At 44.3% G+C, this 23,227-nt stretch overlaps 1 protein-coding gene across 1 annotated transcript; it reads right to left on the reverse strand.

The window, feature by feature from the left end:
• Positions 1 to 1,052: 1,052 nt before the first annotated feature.
• On the reverse strand, positions 1,053 to 4,233 carry LOC123138927 (uncharacterized). Its single transcript, XM_044558780.1, has 6 exons — positions 3,763 to 4,233; positions 3,101 to 3,178; positions 2,857 to 2,891; positions 2,722 to 2,777; positions 1,928 to 2,032; positions 1,053 to 1,476 (listed from the first exon to the last, which is right to left on the reverse strand). Exons 1-6 carry the CDS (start codon positions 4,123 to 4,125, stop codon positions 1,412 to 1,414), a joined length of 702 nt encoding a protein of 233 aa, XP_044414715.1. The 5' UTR covers positions 4,126 to 4,233; the 3' UTR covers positions 1,053 to 1,411.
• Between the last annotated feature and the right edge of the window lie 18,994 nt (positions 4,234 to 23,227).

A 23,227-nucleotide genomic window follows, 5' to 3' on the forward strand; every position in this document is an offset into this window, starting at 1 on the left:
AGCTCATCTGCTGATATCAAGTGATTCGTATAGATCGATGCATTTCCAGTAGAGATGTAAGTAGCAAATAAATGGCATCCGCAATCCTGTTTAGTTAGTTTTTACTAGCTTGATAGTTCATTTTTTTCAAACAAACAAAAAACCTTTTTGAACTATCATATCATAAGTGGATTTTAAACGGGATTAATCAGGACCCGGTTGACATCCCTGATTTCCAGTAGTTTGATCCTCACGAATGTATTAGAGCGTCAGTCTTCCCTAGGCGATAGCTTGACGGCGGCTAATCGAACAGCGGAGGCGGCAGTGATTTGGAGTGGCGGCGAGAGTTCGGGCACAAATCAACTCGTCCGAGACGGTTGCCGGCGTTACTCGGCCGGTGGTAAAACTCCGGTCTCTGAAGTTGATCCGTGCGCCACACGAGGCATTGAGCTCGAGTTGAAGCACATGTTAGCGATCACTGTAAAATCCCTGTTACTGCCTCCATTCTGGTTTATCGGTCCCCTTCGCATTTTATGCTAAATTTTGACCTTAGATTTAACTGACAAAATGTTAATGCATGTAACAAAAACTAATATCATTGCAAACTATGTTTAAATACGAATCCAACCATATACTTTTTGTTGACATGCATTATTACTTTCTTAGTTAAATCTACGGTCAAAGTTTGACACAAAATACTAAAGGGACTAATAAATCAGGACGGAGTTAGTACTTCACTCGATCGCAAAAAGGAGTTGGGATGGCGGACACACGCGCAAGGTGCAGATCACGGTGGTCCGTTTGGAAGAAAATGTGTCTGAATTGAGGGCGGAGTTAGCAGATCTCAAAGAACTCAAGCAAGAAGTGACGCCACTCCGAGCAGAAATGGTCACAATGCCACGAGTAGAATCAAAATTGCAAGCCATGAATGCAGTGATTCAAAAACCCTGCAGCTGATTCTGCAAAACATGACAGTGAACAGTCAGAAAACAGAGGTAGTCACACCAGTAATTCCTCCTCAAGTGAGCAATGGAAATGCAGGAACTGGGGCATCTACACACAGTCGACACAAGTAAAAGAAAGTAGGTCTGGATGAACAAGCCCTAGTTCAGTAATCGAGCATCACGTACAACATGTTCAAAGGCGCCACCCTAGTTTGCAACATATGCTACATATACAAAACCCTGGGTGTATTTCCAAGCCTGGGAATATACAAAAGAAGCAATGTAAATATTCACAACCCTGTTAATCTGTTACATCCGCCTTCGATCTGTATCTGCCAACTGGTCTCACATCTAAGCTTCGGAAGTCGCTTGGAACTAGGCCGCAAACCTATTTCCTAGAGTGCTACAGGCTTATACAACATTGGAGATAAAAACTGGCCCCCGACGAACAGCGGCAAAACTGATCCTGACGCGCTCCTGAAGAAATATCACTCGATGTCCGTGACTTCAGCCTCAACATCTACAATCGTCCCAGAACCAGAAGGTGCTTTTCCTGCATACATAAGGGAACATTGTGATTTATTAGTTAACATCCACCAACTCCCAAGAAAAACCTCAATCTCGATCAAAAGGTGTGGTGAAGGAACAATTTGCTTGAAAAGACCCGTCCGTCTAATTTAAATAACAGCTGAAAGCCAAATCATCTACATGACCTTTGCTGAGTGCATCCCATCATATGCAGAATGATACAGCCCGACTTCATTCGCTGATGGTGTATGGTCTTTATCAGCCTTAGCAATCATTCTTAACCCGTGACATGTTGTCAAAAGTATTTGACATGAATATCTGTCTTTTATATCTGATCTTTCATTGTTCACCCAACCTCATCTAGAAATTATTGTGTATGACATAAGGGATCACCTTGTTTATTTTAATTCATATGGATAAAATATTAAATGGGCAAATGAAATACAGACAGTAAAAATACTGTAGCTTGCTAATACCATTTGATCCACGGTTGAATAACTCATTGAAGGCTTGTTGTGCTTTTGTAGGGGTCCTTCCAGATGAAAAGCTAGCAGCTTCTCTGACAAACTTATCGCCCTGAACTGCAGCATGTACCATGATGATTTAGCATCAACAATAGTCTCATCTAGACAAGCACATGAGAAATGCTAAACAAAGGAGAGAAAAAATAAAAAAGGAGTAAAGATAACTATATTTCATCGGACATTCAAGCCATGGATAAATTCCATGATTCTCCATTTCCATTTGGCTGATACCATCACCAATGCTCATGATTTTCTTTTCAGTGGCGAATGTGCCATGCCCATGTAGGCCCATGTAGAGCTTGAGAAGTTTATGACCTTAAATCAAGACAACTCTGTTCTGAGACGGTGGTACCAGATGTATCATCAGACATGCATGTTCTAAAACCACTCAACACAAGCTTAACTCTGTATCTATTCCCAGGCTCCCAGCACAGAACAATCGGGACCATGCAAATGCTTAAAGGGCAGAAAATGTAATATGGAACTAAGTGCACAGTTGTTTTAAAGACTAAGCAAAATATAATTTGGTTGTACAACTTCTAGCTGGACAGTGGTGCTCACATATCTAACTGAAGGTCTGAAAATACCAGTGTCATTAAAGATTGCATAGCTACGGTCCACTGGCTAAATTTCCAGTAGCAGATTTTCTAGTATGGCAAGACCGAACACGAGTAGCCAGGAGGTAGTTCTTCTGAGACCCTTATTCTGTTAGCAAACTGGATATGGGAAACACAAGTTCTGCTTACCAGAGAAAGGTTGAGTGCAATAAGGACAGAATTGTGGACCATTCTTCACAGATGTCCTATTAGACAAGCAAACTAATAAAAGTTAACTTAAGTTACAAAATTATGCAAGCTTAACATAATTTTTCTTATGCTTACTTGAGTATCCGGAAGCTTTTTCCACAGTTGGGACACTGCAACAAAAGAAACATGTTTGACAATGTTAAACTTGTGCAAACAAACAACAAAGTCTTTGTCATAGTTATTTAAAAAGAACAACAATAAAGGTACTAAAACTAACAGACATTTACCCTCAACATCTATATTTAAGAAACTAAAAGTAGAGTAGTAGGAAATCCGTGGAAACCATATTACCAAACAACAACTTTATGTGCGGACTTACATCGCTCTGAAGTATATTTCGTTGTGCAAAGAATATGAGCGCACCAAGACCCACAATAGGCAGAAGTACCGTGAGGAGCTGTTATCAAAGAGAGATGTACAAAGCTAAAGTTAATTAATTTACCAAAGTAAAGTAACACTATGGATCAAAATTGGGAGAGAAGACAAGATAAGATATCCCTTTATGCTAATATTCTAAATCCAAACTCTTAGTTGCGTAAGCTAATCCATGCTGCTGCCTGTTAGCACCGCACAGCGAACTAAATCAAAGTTGACGGTTTCCAGTTTACAGGTTACTGTCGAATCAGAATGCTCAATTTGCTGCAGCAACATACAGTATAAGGTAGCATTCAGTTGACAGACTAGCAACTAATGGTAATACAGCTTATACCAAGTAACAGTACTAGGTGGGGAAAAAAAATGCAAACTGTCTGGAAACTGGGGGAAGCTAGTTTGGCACAAATTACAAAATCATATTGAAATACACGGGAGGTGGGTCGATTTCAGAGATTAAGCTGTCTGTTGTACCAGAATCATATGTATTCTGAACCTTATCCAGTTTCTCTGTTCAGATATCAACCAAGCTAGTCATCGAAAGAGCAAACTAGTCATAAACTAGTATCCATTACAAGTTAAATCATTTCAGGAGAAGGAGGCTCGTACCCAGAGGGAGACGATGGCGTCGAGCAGCCACCGGAACTGGCCGCTCACCACGAGGTAGGCCACGAGGGCGACGAAGGCGAGGTTCCCCACGACCCGGCCGCGGCCGGTCGACCCCTGCCGCCGCCCGCCGCCAAAGAAGGGGCCTTTCCCGGCCCCGGCCACGCCAAGGCGCCGCCCGCCCGCCATTCTCCACGCCAAGGTGCCGCCCCTCTCCGAGAGCTCGCGCCGCAAGAACGGCTTCGCCATGGAGAAGGCCCCATCCGGGAACCTCGGAGATATCTTCCTGGACCTTGGGTGGAGGAGGGCGTGCGAGCAGCAGCAGAGCGGGGACGGAGTGAGGAGAGCGTGCTGGAGTGTGGCCATGGAGGGGAGGGAAAGGGGGGATTGGAGAAGAGTCTCCCAGAAATCCTTGTGCTCTTCTTACGTTTCGTTCTTGTAATTTATTTTGATTTTTTTTGGTTGGATTTGATCTTTCCACAATTTTTGTGGTGAAACTGAAGGGGATTTGTATGAGTAATCTTCCACGTACGGCAACCTGAAAGATAGGACTTGAACTGAACACATAGGCAGTGCTTTAACACAGCACTGACGGTGACAACCCAACAAGAGTTAAACTAAAAGAAATGAAAACGCTGCTCAATAGAATTAAATTGCAATGCATAGGATAGTGCAATGTCCATATTTGATAATAAAAACTTATGCTAACTCTCAATCACATCGTATGTTACAAATTATTGGCCAACCTCCTCGTTGATGAGCGTCGAATTCTTATATCTGTAGCGTAATTTCCACTAGTGGCGATGACATTACAACGATTTGATGATGACTTGAGGGTTTTCGGATTTTGGATTGTTGTGTGCATATTGGGACCCGCTTCCGCCACCCCCATCGGAGCCTGACTAGACCTGCAGTTACCTCGCGCCGAGGGCCCTCCGGACCGTCCCCTTGGGTTCCTCTTTGTTGTGCTGTTTATTTCTATGGGCTTATTGAGTTGTGCCCTCAGCATTAACCTTATACTCTCTGTGTGTGTACTCTCTCGCCTTTGGCATGCGTGTTGTGTGAACTCTTGTATCGTTGTTTGTGGATCGGGCGGTTTGCTTTATATATAAAGCGGGGCGAAAGCCATTTTCGATATTGGGACGCAGAGACCAGGAACACATTCACTTTCCTTGTTAGTTCACTTGAAAATAATAGTTAGGCGGAGGCAGGTAAACATATCAACACGGCGATACTGATGGGGAAGATCCAAAGGCTATGTGACGCCGGATAAACTAGGAGATGGCATCAATAGAAGTATGCATGGTCTTCTCTTATTATCTCTTTTTCAAAATTTGGTGTTGCCTTGACCCCTGTGAATGAAGCCACTCTCAATGTATTGGCACCAGTTGCATCTAAGACAATATGACATATAGTTGTTACAATGTACCGGAGAAAAAGAATGTAGATCTCCTTTTTTTTGTACGGCGAGAATTAAATTTCCACTTCATAACAAAATAATTGTCGGGTGGTTGGGGCGACATATGCCAAAGGATGGCTAATCATAGTGGGAGCTAGTAAAACATCGACGGTGTCTGGAAATGGGATAAGGCGTAAACATGCACGCCGACGCATCTTACCCAGGTTCGGGGCTCTCCTAAGAGATAACACCTCTAGTCCTGCTCTACGGGGTCTCCGCATGATCACTAGATCAACAAGTAGCTACAAGCTTGCTCCTTGAGCTGTTCGGCTATAGGAGGAAGAAGGGCAAGGCTAGCTCTACTCCTCTCTCTACGTGTGTGTGTGTGTAATCTCTAAGAGTTGAACCCTTTGCATGGGTGCCCTGGAGGGTTTAAATAGGCCTACCCCCAGGGGTACAATGGTAATCCGGCCGGGTGTAGGCCCAGGCCGCCAGTGTCTGTGGTTGCCGGCTTCTCCGCCGGCAGCAGGGGCCCGCCGCCTGGTGGGTCCCGTCGGCTGCCGGGCTGTCGGCCGACAGGTACGGCCCACCGCCTGTGGGTCTTGTCGGCTGCTCATCATTGTTGCCTTGCCTCTGATGACGAGGGCTTGGTCGGGGAGAGCGTGGCTACAGTACCGCCGTCTGGTGGGCGTTCACTGTAGCCACTACCCGTCTTATCTGGTTAATGGCGCACAAACATCAAGGGAAGGGGAGGGCCGCCTGCTGGGAGTCGGCCTCCCTCTTTGCCGACTGGTCTGTGATTGCCGTCTTCAGGCATCCCATAGACAGGTAGGGCCTGCCACCTGCAGGCCATAACGACAGCCCGGCGTGGGAGCATGGCTCCCTCTACCATGGATGATGTCACGGGCATCATGGCAACAGTACCGCGCCAGGCTAGGGATGGCCACCCAGTACGATGCACTGTGGCCATGTTCAGCCCGGGATTCGGGGGTGGCAGGCTATACTGTTGCCACACCCCGTCTCGTCACCGTTGTGTGGGTGTAAACTTTGAGGGCGCATGAGTGGCGCCTCCTAGGAGTCGGCCGCCTTGGTGACCGCCTGTCAGGAGTCGGCCGCACTAGTGGCCGCCTGCTTGGAGTCGGCCCGCGCCGGGGCCGCTCTTTGGGCCTTGCCACCTTCCTGCAGCCGGTCTGTTAGACCAACTGGCCATAAGAAGGCAATCCTTTGTCTTTGATGCTTGAGGGGCGCAGCCGGCCCCGATGTCTTGAAATACCAGGGGGAGCAGATTGGGCTACCCATGATCATTTACTCCGACAGTAGTCCCCGAAGCTGTTGGGGCATCGCGGCTGAACATGTGAGAGGCCTCAGCAGCTTCCTACTCTAAAGAGCCGACAGCTAGGAGTCGGCCGCGACTAGGCACGCCGTCTAGTGATTTCGAAACGTGAGGGCGGGAGCTAGGTGGAGCGCTCACCGGGCGCCGAGGCGGCCGCCCGCTGATCGCGCGCCACGCAGTGCTAGCCGGCTGGACCAGCCTGCTAGCCCACGTGCGCGACGGGGCGTCACCGTAGGCGGGGCCCGCCACTACCATGCCTCGGCGCGGGCGGATCTGCTGCGGCCGAGGCGAACAGTTGGCATTCCGGGGCATAATAAACGCACTCCGCTAAGGCGCGATAAACATGGGGTAGTGGGGTCATGGGCCTAGTTAATCCCACGACCCCCACGCCCCGCCCCCTCGGCTCCGCCGCCCAAGGTTATAAGTAGGGGGAGGATGGGAGTGGCAGACGCACGCGCGCCTGATAACCCGCAAGTATACGGAATAATTGTAGCCTCTTTCGATAAGTAAGAGTGTCGAACCCAACGAGGAGCTAAAGGTAGAACAAATATTCTCTCAAGTCCTATCTACCACTGATACGACTCTACGCATGCTTAGTGTTCGCTTTACCTAGAACAAGTATGAAACTAGAAGTACTTTGTAGGTGTGATAGGATAGGTTTGCAAGATAATAAAGAACACGTAAATATAAACTAGGGGCTGTTTAGATAAAGATGCAATAAAGTAAATATAGCGAGTGTGGAAAAGTGGTGGTAGGAGTTGTGGAATCGTCCCTAAGCAATTGACTACGTTACTAGACCGGTAATCACTATTGCAATTCTATTTGAGGGAGAGGCATAAGCTAACATACTTTCTCTTCTTGGATCATATGCACTTATGATTGGAACTCTAGCAAGCATCCGCAACTACTAAAGATCATTAAGGTAAAACCCAACCATAGCATTAAAGCATCAAGTCCCCTTTTTCCCATACGCAAACAACCTACTTACTCAGGTCTGTGCTTTTGTCACTCATGCCACCCACCATAAGCAAATCATGAACATATTGCAAACCCTACAACAGGGATCCCTCACGCTTGCGCGACACGGAGCGCACAATAGGACAGCACCAATGATAAAACATGTAATTCAAACCAATCATAGCAATTCATCAATCACTGGTAGGACAACAAAAATCTACTCAGACATCATAGGATGGCGACACATCATTGGAAAATAATATGAAGCATAAAGCACCATGTTCAAGTAGAGGGTACAGCGGGTTGCGGGAGAGTAGACCACTGTAGATAGAAGGGGGAAGGTGATGGAGATGTTGGTGAAGATGGCGGAGGTGTTGGTGAATATCGTGGTGATGATGATGGCCCCCGACAGTGCTTCGGCGCCACCGGAAGCAAGGGGAGAGAGCCCCCCTTCTTCTTCTTCTTCCTTGACCTTCTCCCTAGATGGGAGAAGGGTTTCCCCTCTGGTCCTTGGCTCCCATGGCATGGGAGGGGCGAGAGCCCCTTTGAGATTGGATCTGTCTCTCTGTCTCTCTCTGTTTCTGCGTTCTCAGATTCTACCCCTTCACCGTTTCTTTTATATCCGGAGATCCGTAACTCCGATTGGGGTGAATCTTTCGCTCAGATTTTTCTCATAAAATTAGCTTTCTTGTGGCAAAATAAGGGCATCAACTGCCTTACGGGTGGCCCACGAGGGTGCCAGGCGCGCCCAGGGGGGAGGGCACGCCCAGGGGGGAGGGCGCGCCCCCCTATCTCGTGGCCACCTCGGGCACCGTTTCGCGTTGATTCTTCCTCCGGAAAATCCTAAATATTCCAAAATAATTCTCCGTCCATCTTTATCCCGTTTGGACTCCGTTTGATATGGGGTTTCTGCGAAACATAAAACATGCAACAGACAGGAACTGGCACTGGGCACTGGATCAATATGTTAGTCCCAAAAAATAGTATAAAAAGTTGCCAAAAGTATATGAAAGTTGTAGAATATTGGCATGAAACAATCAAAAATTATAGATACGATGGAGACGTATCAGCATCCCCAAACTTAATTCCTGCTCGTCCTCGAGTAGGTAAATGATAAAAAGATAATTTTTTATGTAGAGTGCTACCTAGCATAATCTTGATCATGTATCTAATCATGGCATGAATATTAAGACACGAGTGATTCAAAGCAATAGTCTATCATTTGACATAAAAACAATAATACTTCGAGCGTACTAATAAACCAATCATGTCTTTTCAAAACAACATGGCCAAAGAAAGTTATCCCTACAAAATCATATAGTCTGACTGTTGCTCTATCTTCATCACACAAAGTATTTAATCATGCACAACCCCGATGACAAGCCAAGCAATTGTTTCATACTTTAGTAATCTCAAAAAATTTCAACTTTCACGCAATACATGAGCGTGAGCCATGGACATAGCACTATAGGTGGAATAGAATATGATGGTGGGGGTTATGTGGAGAAGACAAAAAGGAGAAAGTCTCACATCAACTAGGCGTATCAACGGGCTATGGAGATGCCCATTAATAGATATCAATGTGAGTGAGTAGGGATTGCCATGCAACGGATGCACTAAGAGCTATAAGTGTATGAAAGCTCAAACTGGAAACTAAGTGGGTGTGCATCCAAATTGCTTGCTCATGAAGACCTCGGGCATTTGAGGAAGCCCATCATCGGAATATACAAGCCAAGTTCTATAATGAAAATTCCCACTAGTATATGAAAGTGAAAGCATAGGATACTCTCTCTATGAAGAACATGGTGCTACTTTGAAGCACAAGTGTGGTAAAAGGATAGTAACATTGCCCCTTCTCTCTTTTTCTCTCATTTTTTTATTTTTTATTTTTTATTTTTTTATTTGTTTTGGTGGGCTTCTTTGGCCTCTTTTTTTATTTGGGCTTCTTTGGCCTCTTTTATTTTTCATAAAGTCTGGAGTCTCTTCCCGACTTGTGGGGGAATCATAGTCTCCATCATCCTTTCCTCACTGGGGCAATGCTCTAATAATGATGATCATCACACTTTTATTTACTTACAACTCGATATCTAGAATAAAGATATGACTCTATATGAATGCCTCCGGCGGTGTACCGGGATGTGCAATGATCTGGCGTAGCAATGACATAAAAAACGGACAAGCCATGAAAACATCATGCTAGCTATCTTACGATCATGCAAAGCAATATGACAATGAATGCTCAAGTCATGTATATGATTATGATGGAAGTTGCATGGCAATATATCTCGGAATGGCTATGGAAATGCCATGATAGGTAGGTATGGTGGCTGTTTTGAGGAAGATATAAGGAGGCTTATGTGTGATAGAGCGTATCGTATCACGGGGTTTGGATGCACTGGCGAAGTTTGCACCAACTCTCGAGGTGAGAAAGGGCAATGCACGGTACCGAAGAGGCTAGCAATGATGGAAGGGTGAGAGTGCGTATGATCCATGGACTCGACATTAGTCATAAAGAACTCATATACTTATTGCAAAAATCTACAAGCCATTCAAAACAAAGTACTACACACATGCTCTTAGGGGGATAGATTGGTAGGAAAAGACCATCGCTCGTCCCCGACCGCCACTCATAGGGAAGACAATCAATAAATAAAATTATGCTCCAACTTCATCACAAAGCGGTTCACCATACGTGCATGCTTCGGGAATCACAAACCTCAACACAAGTGTCTCTACAATCCACAACTACCCACTAGCATGACTCTAATATCACCATCTTTATATCGCAAAACTATTGCAAGGAATCAAACATATCATATTCAGCGATCTACAAGTTTATGTAGGATTTTATGACTAACCATGTGAATGACCAATTCCTGTCATCTCTCTAAATAGATATACGTGAAGCAAGAGAGTTTAATTCTTTCTACAAAAGATATGCCCATGCTCTAACAAATATAAGTGAAGCAAAAGAGCATTCTACAAATGGCGGTTTTCTATGTGAAGAGAAACAGGCAATCCAAACTTCAAACGATATACGTGAAGCACATGAAGCATTCTATAAAGCCATACTCAAAAGATTTAAGTGAGGTTCAAAGAGCATTCTATAAATCAACCAAGGACTATTTCATACCAGCATGGTGCAAAAAAGAAAAATGAAAACTAAATGCAAAAGACGCTCCAAGACTTGCACATATCGCATAAACGAAACGAATCCGAGAACATATCGATACTTGTTGAAGAAAGAGGGGATGCCTTCCGGGGAATCCCCAAGCTTAGACGCTTGAGTCTCCTTGAATATTTACTTGGGGTGCCTTGGGCATCCCCAAGCTTGAGCTCTTGCCTCTCTTCCTTTTCCTCATATCGAGACATCCTCAATTAGACACTTCATCCACACAAAACTTCAACAGAAAGCTCGGTAAGATCCGTTAGTATAATAAAGCAAATTACTACTCTAAGTACTGTTACAAACCAATTCATATTTTGTTTTTGCATTGTGTCTACTGTAATATAACTTTTTCATGGCTTAAATCCACTGATATAATTTGATAGATTCATCAAAACAAGCAAACTATGCATCAAAAACAGAATCTGTCAAAAACAGAATAGTCTGTAGCAATATGAACATTCACCATACTTCTGGTACCCCAACAATTCTAAAAAAATTAGGAAAACTAAACAATTTGTACATCAAGGCAGTGCAAAAATAATCATAACCATTTGGCATTCCAGCAAAAAATGTAAAATCGAGCACTACAGCCAAAATTTCTGTCCTGCATCGTACAAACCAACAAGCATTGTAAATATCCTAAAGGCAAACCTTGACACATTATTTTTATAATACAATGGAATTGTACAAGGGGATAATTATTTTTGATTAAAAGTTTCTGTAATCAAGATTCACAAAGTGTCTGTGAGCATGAACAGAGTTCAAGGAGCTCTCCCACTTCAACAATACTTGTCTCTCTCACTTTCACTTTCCTTTTTTGAAAAGTTTTGGGTTCCCCTCTTTATTTTTTTGTTTTTAAACTATATGAAAGCGCTCAACAGAAATAAATGACTCTCTAAAACTTCCGGGTTGTCTCCCTGGCAGCGCTTTCTTTAAAGCCATTAAGCTAGGCATATAGTGCTCAAGTAATGGATCCACCCGGATCCCAAGGTATATCAAAGCCAATTTTAATTAACAATGATTTATACTTTAGTAGTGAGCACAAAGTAACATATATCATGAAACAACGAAGTATAACTCTCTTACTATGCATTGTCATGTCATAAAAGAACAATTCATGCACACCAAGTAAACGCCCATGCATACTATAAGCAGTTTATTGCAATTTTATCATATTGGAAACATAAAGAGGCGGAGATGTAGTTCCTCTCTCATAATAATTGAAAGTAGGAGCAGCAAGCACATGCATATTATATCTATCAAAATCATCATGTGTAGTAGTAAAATGCAACCCATCAATATAATCCTTAATAAGCACAAACTTCTCCGATATAGTGTAGTTGGGAGAATTCAAAAGGATAATAGAACTATCATGCGTGGGTGCAATAGCAACAATTTCTTGTTTAACATAAGGAACTATAGCCAGTTCATCTCCATAAGCATAATTCATATTGGCATCTTGGCCACAAGCATAGCAAGCATCATCAAAAAGGGGTAATTCAAGAGAACCAACGAGATCATAACAATCATCATAGCAATCATCCTTCGGTAAGCACGAAGGGGAATTAAACAATGTATGAGTTGAGGAGTTACTCTCATTAGAATGTGGGCACGGGTAGCTAATCCTCTCTTCCTCCTTTTTTTTCTTTGCTCTCCTCATCATCTTTTTCATCCAATGAGCTCATAGTTTCATCAATTTCTTCTTCCATAGCTTTCTGCAAAAGATTAGTCTCTTCTTGGACAGCGGAGACTTTCTCTATAAATGCATCAATATCGGAATTGTATTCATAATTCTCATAACAATATTTAAGGATAGCTAAATTTTCAGGTCTATAAACTGAATCATCAAAATCTTCAAACTCTTTAAACAAAGATTCAATTTCATAGGCACCCATAAAAGCAACAAACTCTTCTATTCGTTCCACATCATAGTAATCATATATACCATTAGCATAAGAAGCTAAGGTTTCATTATCATTAAATTTGCATGAAAAGGGAAGGTGTGGAGCCTTCATCCTGGAGCAACAAGTAATATCATAGTTCAAGCATAGTTTCCTAGCATACCAACGTAATATATGAATTTGATCCCATAATAGTTTAACTTTTTGTGTCAATCGATAATCCCTAAAGTATTCACGTTGATCCAACGTGTCTCCCATAACATAATTGAATGGGGTTTTCTCAGGATTATCAAAGTAGTACATAATAGTTTTCACATAACCAGCATCGAGGGTTTTAGGAGGTTACCCATCTCCGTGAGAATCAAGTACACCTAATTTTTTTCGTATTTCGTGTTCCATATCCATAACTAAAGATAGAGAACAACTAAGAACAACAAATAAAAATTACTTAGTGATAAAGCAAACAAGCACACACAAGAATGTTCACCCCACGCTATGACTCCCCGGCAACGGTGCCAGAAAAAGGTCTTGATAACCCGCAAGTATACGGAATAATTGTAGCCTCTTTCAATAAGTAAGAGTGTCGAACCCAACGAGGAGCTAAAGGTAGAACAAATATTCTCTCAAGTCCTATCTGCCATTGATACGACTCTATGCACGCTTAGTGTTCGCTTTACCTAGAACAAGTATGAAAATAGAAGTACTTTGTAGGTGTGATAGGATAGGTTTGCAAGATAATAAAGAACACATAAATATAAACTAGGGGCTTTTTAGATAAAGATGCAATAAAGTAAATATAGCAAGTGTGGAAAAGTGGTGGTAGGAGTTGTGGAATTGTCCCTAAGCAATTGACTATGTTACTAGACTGGTAATCACTATTGCAATTCTATTTGAGGGAGAGGCATAAGCTAACATACTTTCTCTTCTTGGATCATATGCACTTATAATTGGAACTCTAGCAAGCATCCGCAACTACTAAAGATCATTAAGGTAAAACCCAACCATAGCATTAAAGCATCAAGTCCCCTTTATCCCATACGCAAACAACCTACTTACTAGGGTCTGTGCTTCTATCACTCACGCCAACCACCATAAGCAAATCATGAACATATTGCAAACCCTACAGCAGGGATCCCTCATGCTTGCACGACACGGAGGGCACAATAGGACAGCACCAATAATAAGACATGCAATCCAAACCAATCATAGCAATTCATCAATCACCGGTAGGACAACAAAAATCTACTCAGACATCATAGGATGGCGACACATCATTGGAAAATAATAGGAAGCATAAAGCACCATGTTCAAGTAGAGGGTGTTGGGGAACGTAGCAAAAATTCAAAATTTTCCTACGTGTCACCAAGATCTATCTATGGAGAAACCAGCAACGAGGGGAAGGAGAGTGCATCTGCATACCCTTGTAGATTGCTAAGCGGAAGCGTTCAAGAGAACGGGGTTGAAGGAGTCGTACTCGTCGTGATCCAAATCACCGGAGATCCTAGTGCCGAACGGACGGCACCTCCGCGTTGAACACACGTACAGCCCGGTGACGTCTCCCATGCCTTGATCCAGCAAGGAGAGAGGGAGAGGTTGAGGAAGACTCCATCCAGCAGCAGCACAATGGCGTGGTGGTGATGGAGGAGCGTGGCAATCCTGCAGGGCTTCGCCAAGCACCGCGGGAGAGGAGGAGGGAGAGAGGTAGGGCTGCGCCTTGAGGGAGAGGTTCTCGTGTCTCTGGCAGCCCCAAAACCCCACTATTTATAGGAGGAGGGGAGGTGGCTGTGCCCCCATCTAGGGTTCCCACCCTAGGGGTGCGGCAGCCCTATATGGTACTTGGAGGGGGCGGCCAAGAGGGGGAGAGAGGGGGCGCGCCCTAGGGTGGGCCTATAGGCCCATCTGCGCTTAGGGTTTCCCCTCTCCCCTCCTAGCTGCGCCTTGGGCAAGGGTGTGAGGCGCACCAGCCCACTCTGGGGCTGGTCCCTTTCCACACTAGGCCCATGCAAGCCTCCGGGGCTGGTGGCCCCTCCCGGTGGACCCCGGAACCCTTCAGGTGGTCCCGATACATTACCGGTGACCCCCGAAACACTTCCGGTGGCCAAAACCTCACTTCCTATATATTATTCTTTACCTCCGGACCATTCCGGAACTCTTCGTGACGTCCGGGATCTCATCCGGGACTCCGAACAACATTCAGTAACCACATACAAACTTCCTTTATAACCCTAGCGTCATCGAACCTTAAGTGTGTAGACCCTACGGGTTCGGGAACCAAGCAGACATGACCGAGACGTTCTCCGGTCAATAACCAACAACGGGATCTGGATACCCATGTTGGCTCCCACATGTTCCACGATGATCTCATCGGATGAACCACGATGTCAAGGACTCAATCAATCCCGTATACAATTCCCTTTGTCTCGCGGTATTGTACTTGCCCGAGATTCGATCGTCGGTATCCTGATACCTTGTTCAATCTCGTTACCGGCAAGTCTCTTTACTCGTTCCGTAACACATCATCCCGTGATCAACCCCTTGGTCACATTGTGCACCTTATGATGATGTCCTACCGAGTGGGCCCAGTGATACCTCTCCGTTTACACGGAGTGACAAATCCCAGTCTCGATTCGTGCCAACCCAATAGACACTTTCGAAGATAGCTGTAGTGCATCTTTATAGCCACCCAGTTACGTTGTGAAGTTTGGTACACCCAAAGCATTCCTACGGTATCCGGGAGTTGCACAATCTCATGGTCTAAGGAAATGATACTTGACATTAGAAAAGCTTTAGCATACGAACTACACGATCTTTGTGCTAGGCTTAGGATTGGGTCTTGTCCATCACATCATTCTGCTAATGATGTGATCCCGTTATCAACGACATCCAATGTCCATGGTCAGGAAACCATAACCATCTATTGATCAACGAGCTAGTCAACTAGAGGCTTACTAGGGACATGGTGTTGTCTATGTATCCACACATGTATCTGAGTTTCCTTTCAATACAACTATAGCATGGATAATAAACGATTATCATGAACAAGGAAATATAATAATAATAACTAATTTATTATTGACTCTAGGGCATATTTCCAATAGTCTCCCACTTGCACTAGAGTCAATAATCTAGTTCACATTGCTATGTGATTAACACTGATAGGTCACATCGCCATGTGACCAACATCCAAAGAGTTTACTACTGTCACTAAACTAGTTCACATCACCATGTGATGAGTTCTGGGGTTGGATCATGTTTTCCTTGTGAGAGAAGTTTTAGTCAACGGGGCCATATGTACTTTGCAATTCTCTATGTCATATTGTAAATGCTGCTTCCATGTTCCAGTTGAAGCTATTCCAAATGGTTGCTCCACTATATGTATCCGGTTTGCTACTCAGAGTCATTCGGATAGGTGTTAAAGCTTGCATCGACGTAACCCTTTACGCCGAACTCTTTATCACCTCCATAATGGAGAAACATTTCCTTATCTCTCTAAGGATAATTTTGACCGTTGTCCAATGATCCGTTCCTGGATCATTCTTGTACCCCTTGACTGATTCATGGCAAGGCACACTTCCGGTGTGGCACACAGCATAGCATACTATAGAGCCTACGTCTGAAGCATAGGGGACGACATTCGTCTTTTCTCTCTCTTCTGTCGTGGTCGAGCTTTAACTCTTAACTTCATACCTTACAACTCAGGCAAGAACTCCTTCTTTGACTGATGCATCTTGAACACCTTCAAGATCATGTCTAGGTATGTGCTCATTTTGAAAGTACCATTAAGCGTTTTGATCCATCCTCATAGATCTTGATGCTCAATGTTCAAGTAGCTTAATCCAGGTTTTCCATTGAAAAACACCTTTCAAATAACCCTATATACTTTTCCAGAAATTCTATATCATTTCTGATCAACAATATGTCAACATCATATACTCATCAGAAATTCTATAGTGCTCCCACTCACTTCTTTGGAAACACAAGTTTCTCACAAACTTTGTATAAACCCAAAATCTTTGATCATCTTATCAAAGTGCATATTCCAACTCCGAGATGCTTACTCCAGTCCATGGAAGGATCGATGGAGCCAGCATACCTTTTAGCATCCTTAGGATCGACAGAACCTTTCAGATTGTATCTCATACAACCTTTCCTTACAAAAACTGGTAAGGAAACTCGTTTTGACATCCATCTGCCAGATTTCGTAAATGCAGCTAATGCTAACATGATTCCGACGGACTTAAGCATCGCTACGGATGAGAAAATCTCATCGTAGTCAACTCCTTGAACTTGTGAAAAACTCTTCTCCACAAGTCGAGCTTCATAGATGGTGACATTATCGTCCACGTCCGTCTTCTTCTTAAAGATCCATTTATCTCAATGGCTTGCCGATCATCGGGCAAGTCCACCAAAGTTCATGCTTTGTTCTGATACATGGATCCTATCTCGGATTTCATGGTTTCTAACCATTTGTCGGAATTTGGGCCCACCATCGCTTCTCCATAGCTCGTAGGTTCATTGTTGTCTAGCAACATGACCTTCAATACAGGATTACCGTACCACTCCGAAGTAGTACACATCCTTGTCGACCTACGAGGTTTGGTAGTGACTTGATCCGGAGCATCATGATCACTATCATCAGCTTCCACTTCAATTGGTGTAGGTGCCACATGAACAACTTCATGTGCCCTGCTACACACTGGTTGAAGTGATGGTTCAATAACCTCATCAAGTCTCCACCATCCTCCCACTCAATTCTTTCGCGAGAAACTTTTCCTCGAGAAAGGACCCGTTTCTAGAAACAATTACTTTTGCTTCTGGATCTGAGATAGGAGGTATACCCAACTGTTTTGGGTGTCCTATGAAGATGTATTTATCCGCTTTGGGTTTGAGCTTATCACGATGAAACTTTTTCACATAAGCGTCGCAGCCCCAAACTTTTAAGAAACGACAACTTAGGTTTCTTCAAACCACAGTTCAAACGGTGTCGTCTCAACGGAGTTTTGTGGTGCCCTATTAAAGTGAGTGTGGTTGTCTCTAATGCCTAACCCATGAACGATAGTGGTAATTCGATAAGAGACATCATGGTATGCACCATATCCAATAGGGTGCAACTATGATGTTCGGACACACCATCACACTATGGTGTTCCAGGCGGTATTAATTGTGAAACAATTTCCACAATGTCTTAATTGCATGCCAAAGCTCGTAACTCAGATACTCATCTCTATGATCATATCATAGACATTTTATCCTCTTGTCACAATGATCTTCAACTTCACTCTGAAATTATTTGAACCATTCAATAATTCAGACTTGTGTTTCATCAAGTAAATATACTCAACATCTACTCGAATCATCTGTGAAGAAAGAACATAACAATATTCACTGCATTCCTCAGCACTCATTGGACTGCACACATCAAAGTGTGTTACTTCCAACAAGTTGCTATCTTGTTCCATCTTACTGAAAATGAGGCTTTTCAGTCATCTTGCCTATGTGGTATGATTTGCATATCTCAAGTGATTCAAAATCAAGTGAGTCCAAACGATCCATCTGCATGGAGTTTCTTCATGCGTATACACCAGTAGACATGGTTCGCATGTCTCAAACTTTTCAAAAACGAGTGAGTCCAAAGATCCATCAACATGGAGCTTCTTCATGCGTTTTACACCAATATGACTTACATGGCAGTGCCACAAGTAAGTGTTACTATCATTACTATCTTATATCTTTTGGCATGAAAATGTGTATCACTACGATCGAGATTCAATAAACCATTCCTATTAGGTGCAATACCATTGAAGGTATTATTCAAATAAACAGAGTAACCATTATTCTCCTTAAATGAATAACAGTATTGCGATAGACATAATCCAATCATGTCTATGCTCAACGCAAACACCAAATGAAAATTATTCAGGTTTAATACTAATCTTGATGGTAGAGGGAGCGTGCGATGTTTGATCACATCAAAATTGGAAACACTTCCAACATATATCGTGAGATCTCCTTTAGCTAGTCTCCGTTTATTCCGTAGCTCTTTTATTTCGAGTTACTAACACTTAGCAACCGAACCGGTATCTTAATACCCTGGTGCTACTAGGAGTACTAGTAAAGTACACCTTAACATAATGTATATCCAATATACTTCTATCGACCTTGCCAGCCTTCTCATCTACCAAGTATCTAGGGTAATGCTGCTCCAGTGGTTGCTCCCCTTATTACAGAAGCACTTAGTCTCGGGTTTGGGTTCAACCTTGGGTTTCTTCACTAGAGCAGCAACTGATTTGCCGTTTCATGAAGTATCCCTTCTTTCCCTTGCCCTTCTTGAAACTAGTGGTTTCACCAACCATCAACAATTGATGCTCCTTCTTGATTTCTACTTTCGCGGTGTCAAACATCGCGAATACCTCAAGGATCATCATATGTATCCCTGATATGTTATAGTTCATCACGAAGCTCTAGCAGCTTGGTGGCAATGACTTGGGAGAAACATCACTATCTCATCTGGAAGATCAAATCCCACTCGATTCAAGTGATTGTTGCACTCAGACAATCTGAGCACAAGCTCATCGATTGAGCTTTCTCCCTTAGTTTGCAGGCTAAGAAAATCGTCGGAGGTCTCATACCTCTTGACGTGGGCACGAGCCTGAAATCCCAATTTCAGCCCTCGAAACATCTCATATGTTCCGCGACGTTTCGAAAACGTCTTTGGTGCCTCTACTCTAAACCATTTAACTGAACTATCACGTAGTTATCAAAACGTGTATGTCCGATGTTCGCAACATCCACAGACGACGTTTGGGGTTCTGCACACTGAGCGGTGCATTAAGGACATAAGCTTTCTACTGATCGCATAATCGCTACTATCAACGTTCAACTATATTTTCTCTAGGAACATATCTAAACAGTGGAAGTAAAGTGCGAGCTTACGACATAATTTGCAAAGATCTTTTGACTATGTTCAGGATAATTAAGTTCATCTTATGAACTCCCACTCAGATAGACATCCCTCTAGTCATCTAAGTGATTACATGATCCGAGTCAACTAGGCCGTGTCTGATCATCACGTGAGACGGACTAGCCATCATCGGTGAACATCTTCATGTTGATCGTATCTACTATACGACTCATGCTCGACCTTTCGGTCTCTTGTGTTCCGAGGCCATGTCTGTACATGCTAGGCTCGTCAAGTTAACCTAAGTGTTTCGCGTGTGTAAATCTGGCTTACACCCGTTGTATGTGAACGTAAGAATCTATCACACCCGATCATCACGTGGTGCTTCGAAACGACGAACTTTCGCAATGGTGCATAGTTAGGGGGAACACTTTCTTGAAATTTTAATGAGGGATCATCTTATTTACTACCGTCGTCCTAAGCAAATAAGATGCATAAACATGATAAACATCACATGCAATCAAATAGTGACATGATATGGCCAATATCATTTTGCTCCTTTTGATCTCCATCTTCGGGGCTCCATGATCATCATCGTCACCGGCATGACACCATGATCTCCATCATAGTGTCTTCATGAAGTTGTCTCGCCAACTATTACTTCTACTACCATGGCTACCGGTTAGCAATAAAGTAAAGTAATTACATGGCGTTGTTCAATGACACGCAGGTCATACAATAAATAAAGACAACTCCTATGGCTCCTGCCGGTTGTCATACTCATCGACATGCAAGTCATGATTCCTATTACAAGAACATGATCAATCTCATACATCACATATCATTCATCACATTCTTCTTGGCCATATCACATCACATAGCATACCCTGCAAAAACAAGTTAGACGTCCTCTAATTGTTGTTTGCATGTTTTACGTGGCTGCTCTAGCAAGAACGTTTCTTACCTACGCAAAACCACAACGTGATATGCCAATTGCTATTTACCCTTCATAAGGACCCTTTTCATCGAATCCGTTCCGACTAAAGTGGGAGAGACTGGCACCCGCTAGCCACCTTATGCACCAAGTGCATGTCAGTCGGTGGAACCTGTCTCACGTAAGTGTACGTGTAAGGTCGGTCCGGGCCGCTTCATCCCACAATACCGTCGAAACAAGATTGGACTAGTAACAGTAAGCATATTAAACAAAATCAACACCCACAACTACTTTGTGTTCTACTCGTGCAAAGAATCTACGCAATAGACCTAGCTCATGATGCCACTGTTGGGGAACGTAGCAGAAATTCAAAATTTTCCTACGTGTCACCAAGATCTATCTATGGAGAAACCAGCAACGAGGGGAAGGAGAGTGCATTTACATACCCTTGTAGATCGCTAAGCGGAAGCGTTCAAGAGAACGGGGTTGAAGGAGTCGTACTCGTCATGATCCAAATCACCGGAGATCCTAGTCCCGAACGGACGGCACCTCCGTGTTGAACACACGTACAGCCCGGTGACGTCTCCCATGCCTTGATCCAGCAGGGAGAGAGGGAGAGGTTGAGGAAGACTCCATCCAGCAGCAGCACAACGGCGTGGTGGTGATGGAGGAGCGTGGCAATCCTGCAGGGCTTCGCCAAGCACCGCGGGAGAGGAGGAGGGAGAGAGGTAGGGCTGCGCCTTGAGGGAGAGGTTCTCGTGTCTCTGGCAGCCCCAAAACCCCACTATTTATAGGAGGAGGGGAGGTGGTTGCGCCCCCATCTAGGGTTCCCACCCTAGGGGTGCGGCAGACCTAGATGGGACTTGGAGGGGGCGGCCAAGAGGGGGAGAGAGGGGGCGCGCCCTAGGGTGGGCCTATAGGCCCATCTGCGCCTAGGGTTTCCCCTCTCCCCTCCTAGCTGCGCCTTGGGCAAAGGTGTGAGGCGCACCAGCCCACTCTGGGGCTGGTCCCTTTCCACACTAGGCCCATGCAAGCCTCCGGGGCTGGTGGCCCCTCCCGGTGGACCCCGGAACCCTTCCGGTGGTCCCGATACATTACCGGTGACCCCCGAAACACTTCCGGTGGCCAAAACCTCACTTCCTATATATTATTCTTTACCTCCGGACCATTTCGGAACTCCTCGTGACGTCCCGGATCTCATCCGGGACTCCGAACAACATTCGGTAACCACATACAAACTTCCATTATAACCCTAGCGTCATCAAACCTTAAGTGTGTAGACCCTACGGGTTCGGGAACCAAGCAAACATGACCGAGACGTTCTCCGGTCAATAACCAACAGCGGGATATGGATACCCATGTTGGCTCCCACATGTTCCACGATGATCTCATCGGATGAACCATGATGTCAAGGACTCAATCAATCCCGTATACAATTCCCTTTGTCTCGCGGTATTGTACTTGCCCGAGATTCGATCGTCGGTATCCCAATACCTTGTTCAATCTCGTTACCGGCAAGTCTCTTTACTCGTTCCGTAACACATCATCCCGTGATCAACCCCTTGGTCACATTGTGCACATTATGATGATGTCCTACCGAGTGGGCCCAGAGATACCTCTCCGTTTACACGGAGTGACAAATCCCAATCTCGATTCGTGCCAACCCAACAGACACTTTCGGAGATACCTGTAGTGCACCTTTATAGCCACCCAGTTATGTTGTGACGTTTGGTACACCCAAAGCATTCCTACAGTATCCGGGAGTTGCACAATCTTATGGTCTAAGGAAATGATACTTGACATTAGAAAAGCTTTAGCATACGAACTACACAATCTTTGTGCTAGGCTTAGGATTGGGTCTTGTCCATCACATCATTCTGCTAATGATGTGATCCCGTTATCAACGACATCCAATGTCCATGGTCAGGAAACCGTAACCATCTATTGATCAACGAGCTAGTCAACTAGAGGCTTACTAGGGACATGGTGTTGTCTATGTATCCACACATGTATCTGAGTTTCCTTTCAATACAACTATAGCATGGATAATAAACGATTATCATGAACAAGGAAATATAATAATAATAACTAATTTATTATTGCCTCTAGGGCATATTTCCAACAGAGGGTACAGCGGGTTGCGGGAGAGTGGACCTCTGTAGATAGAAGGGGGAAGGTGATGGAGATGTTGGTGAAGATGGCGGAGGTGTTGGTGAAGATCGCGGTGATGGTGATGGCCCCCGGCAGCGCTCTGACGCCACCGGAAGCAAGGGGGAGAGAGCCCCCCTTCTTCTTCTTCTTCCTTGAGCTTCTCCCTAGATGGGAGAAGGGTTTCCCCTCTGGTCCTTGGCTCCCATGGCGTGGGAGGGGCGAGAGCCCCTCCGAGATTGGATCTGTCTCTCTGTCTCTCTCTGTTTCTGCGTTCTCAGATCCTACCCCTTCACCGTTTCTTTTATATCCGGAGATCCGTAAATCTGATTGGGGTGAATGTTTCGCCCAGATTTTTCTCATAAAATTAGCTTTCTTGCGGCAAAAGAAGGGCATCAACCACCTTACGGGTGGCCCACGAGGGTGTCAGATGCGCCCAGGGGGAGGGCGCGCCCCCTATCTCATGGCCACCTCGGGCACCGTTTCGCGTTGATTCTTCCTTCGGAAAATCCTAAATATTCCAAAATAATTCTCCGTCCATTTTTATCCCGTTTGGACTCCGTTTGATATGAGTTTTCTGCGAAACATACAACATGCAACAGACAGGAACTGGCACTGGGCACTGGATCAATATGTTAGTCCCAAAAAATAGTATAGAAAGTTGCCAAAAGTATATGAAAGTTGTAGAATATTGGCATGGAACAATCAAAAGTTATAGATACGACGGAG

Source organism: Triticum aestivum, chromosome 1B (genome assembly GCF_018294505.1).
Source record: "Triticum aestivum cultivar Chinese Spring chromosome 1B, IWGSC CS RefSeq v2.1, whole genome shotgun sequence".
Lineage (NCBI taxonomy): Eukaryota > Viridiplantae > Streptophyta > Magnoliopsida > Poales > Poaceae > Triticum > Triticum aestivum.

Coding starts and splice junctions, on each gene's coding strand:
- LOC123138927 (XM_044558780.1), bottom strand. CDS start 4,125: ATGGCCACACTCCAGCACGCTCTCCTCACTCCGTCCCCGCTCTGCTGC. Junction 2,892..3,100: donor GAAATATACTTCAGAGCGAT/GTAAGTCCGCAC, acceptor CTTTTGTTGCAG/TGTCCCAACTGTGGAAAAAG. Junction 2,778..2,856: donor AAAAGCTTCCGGATACTCAA/GTAAGCATAAGA, acceptor CTTGTCTAATAG/GACATCTGTGAAGAATGGTC.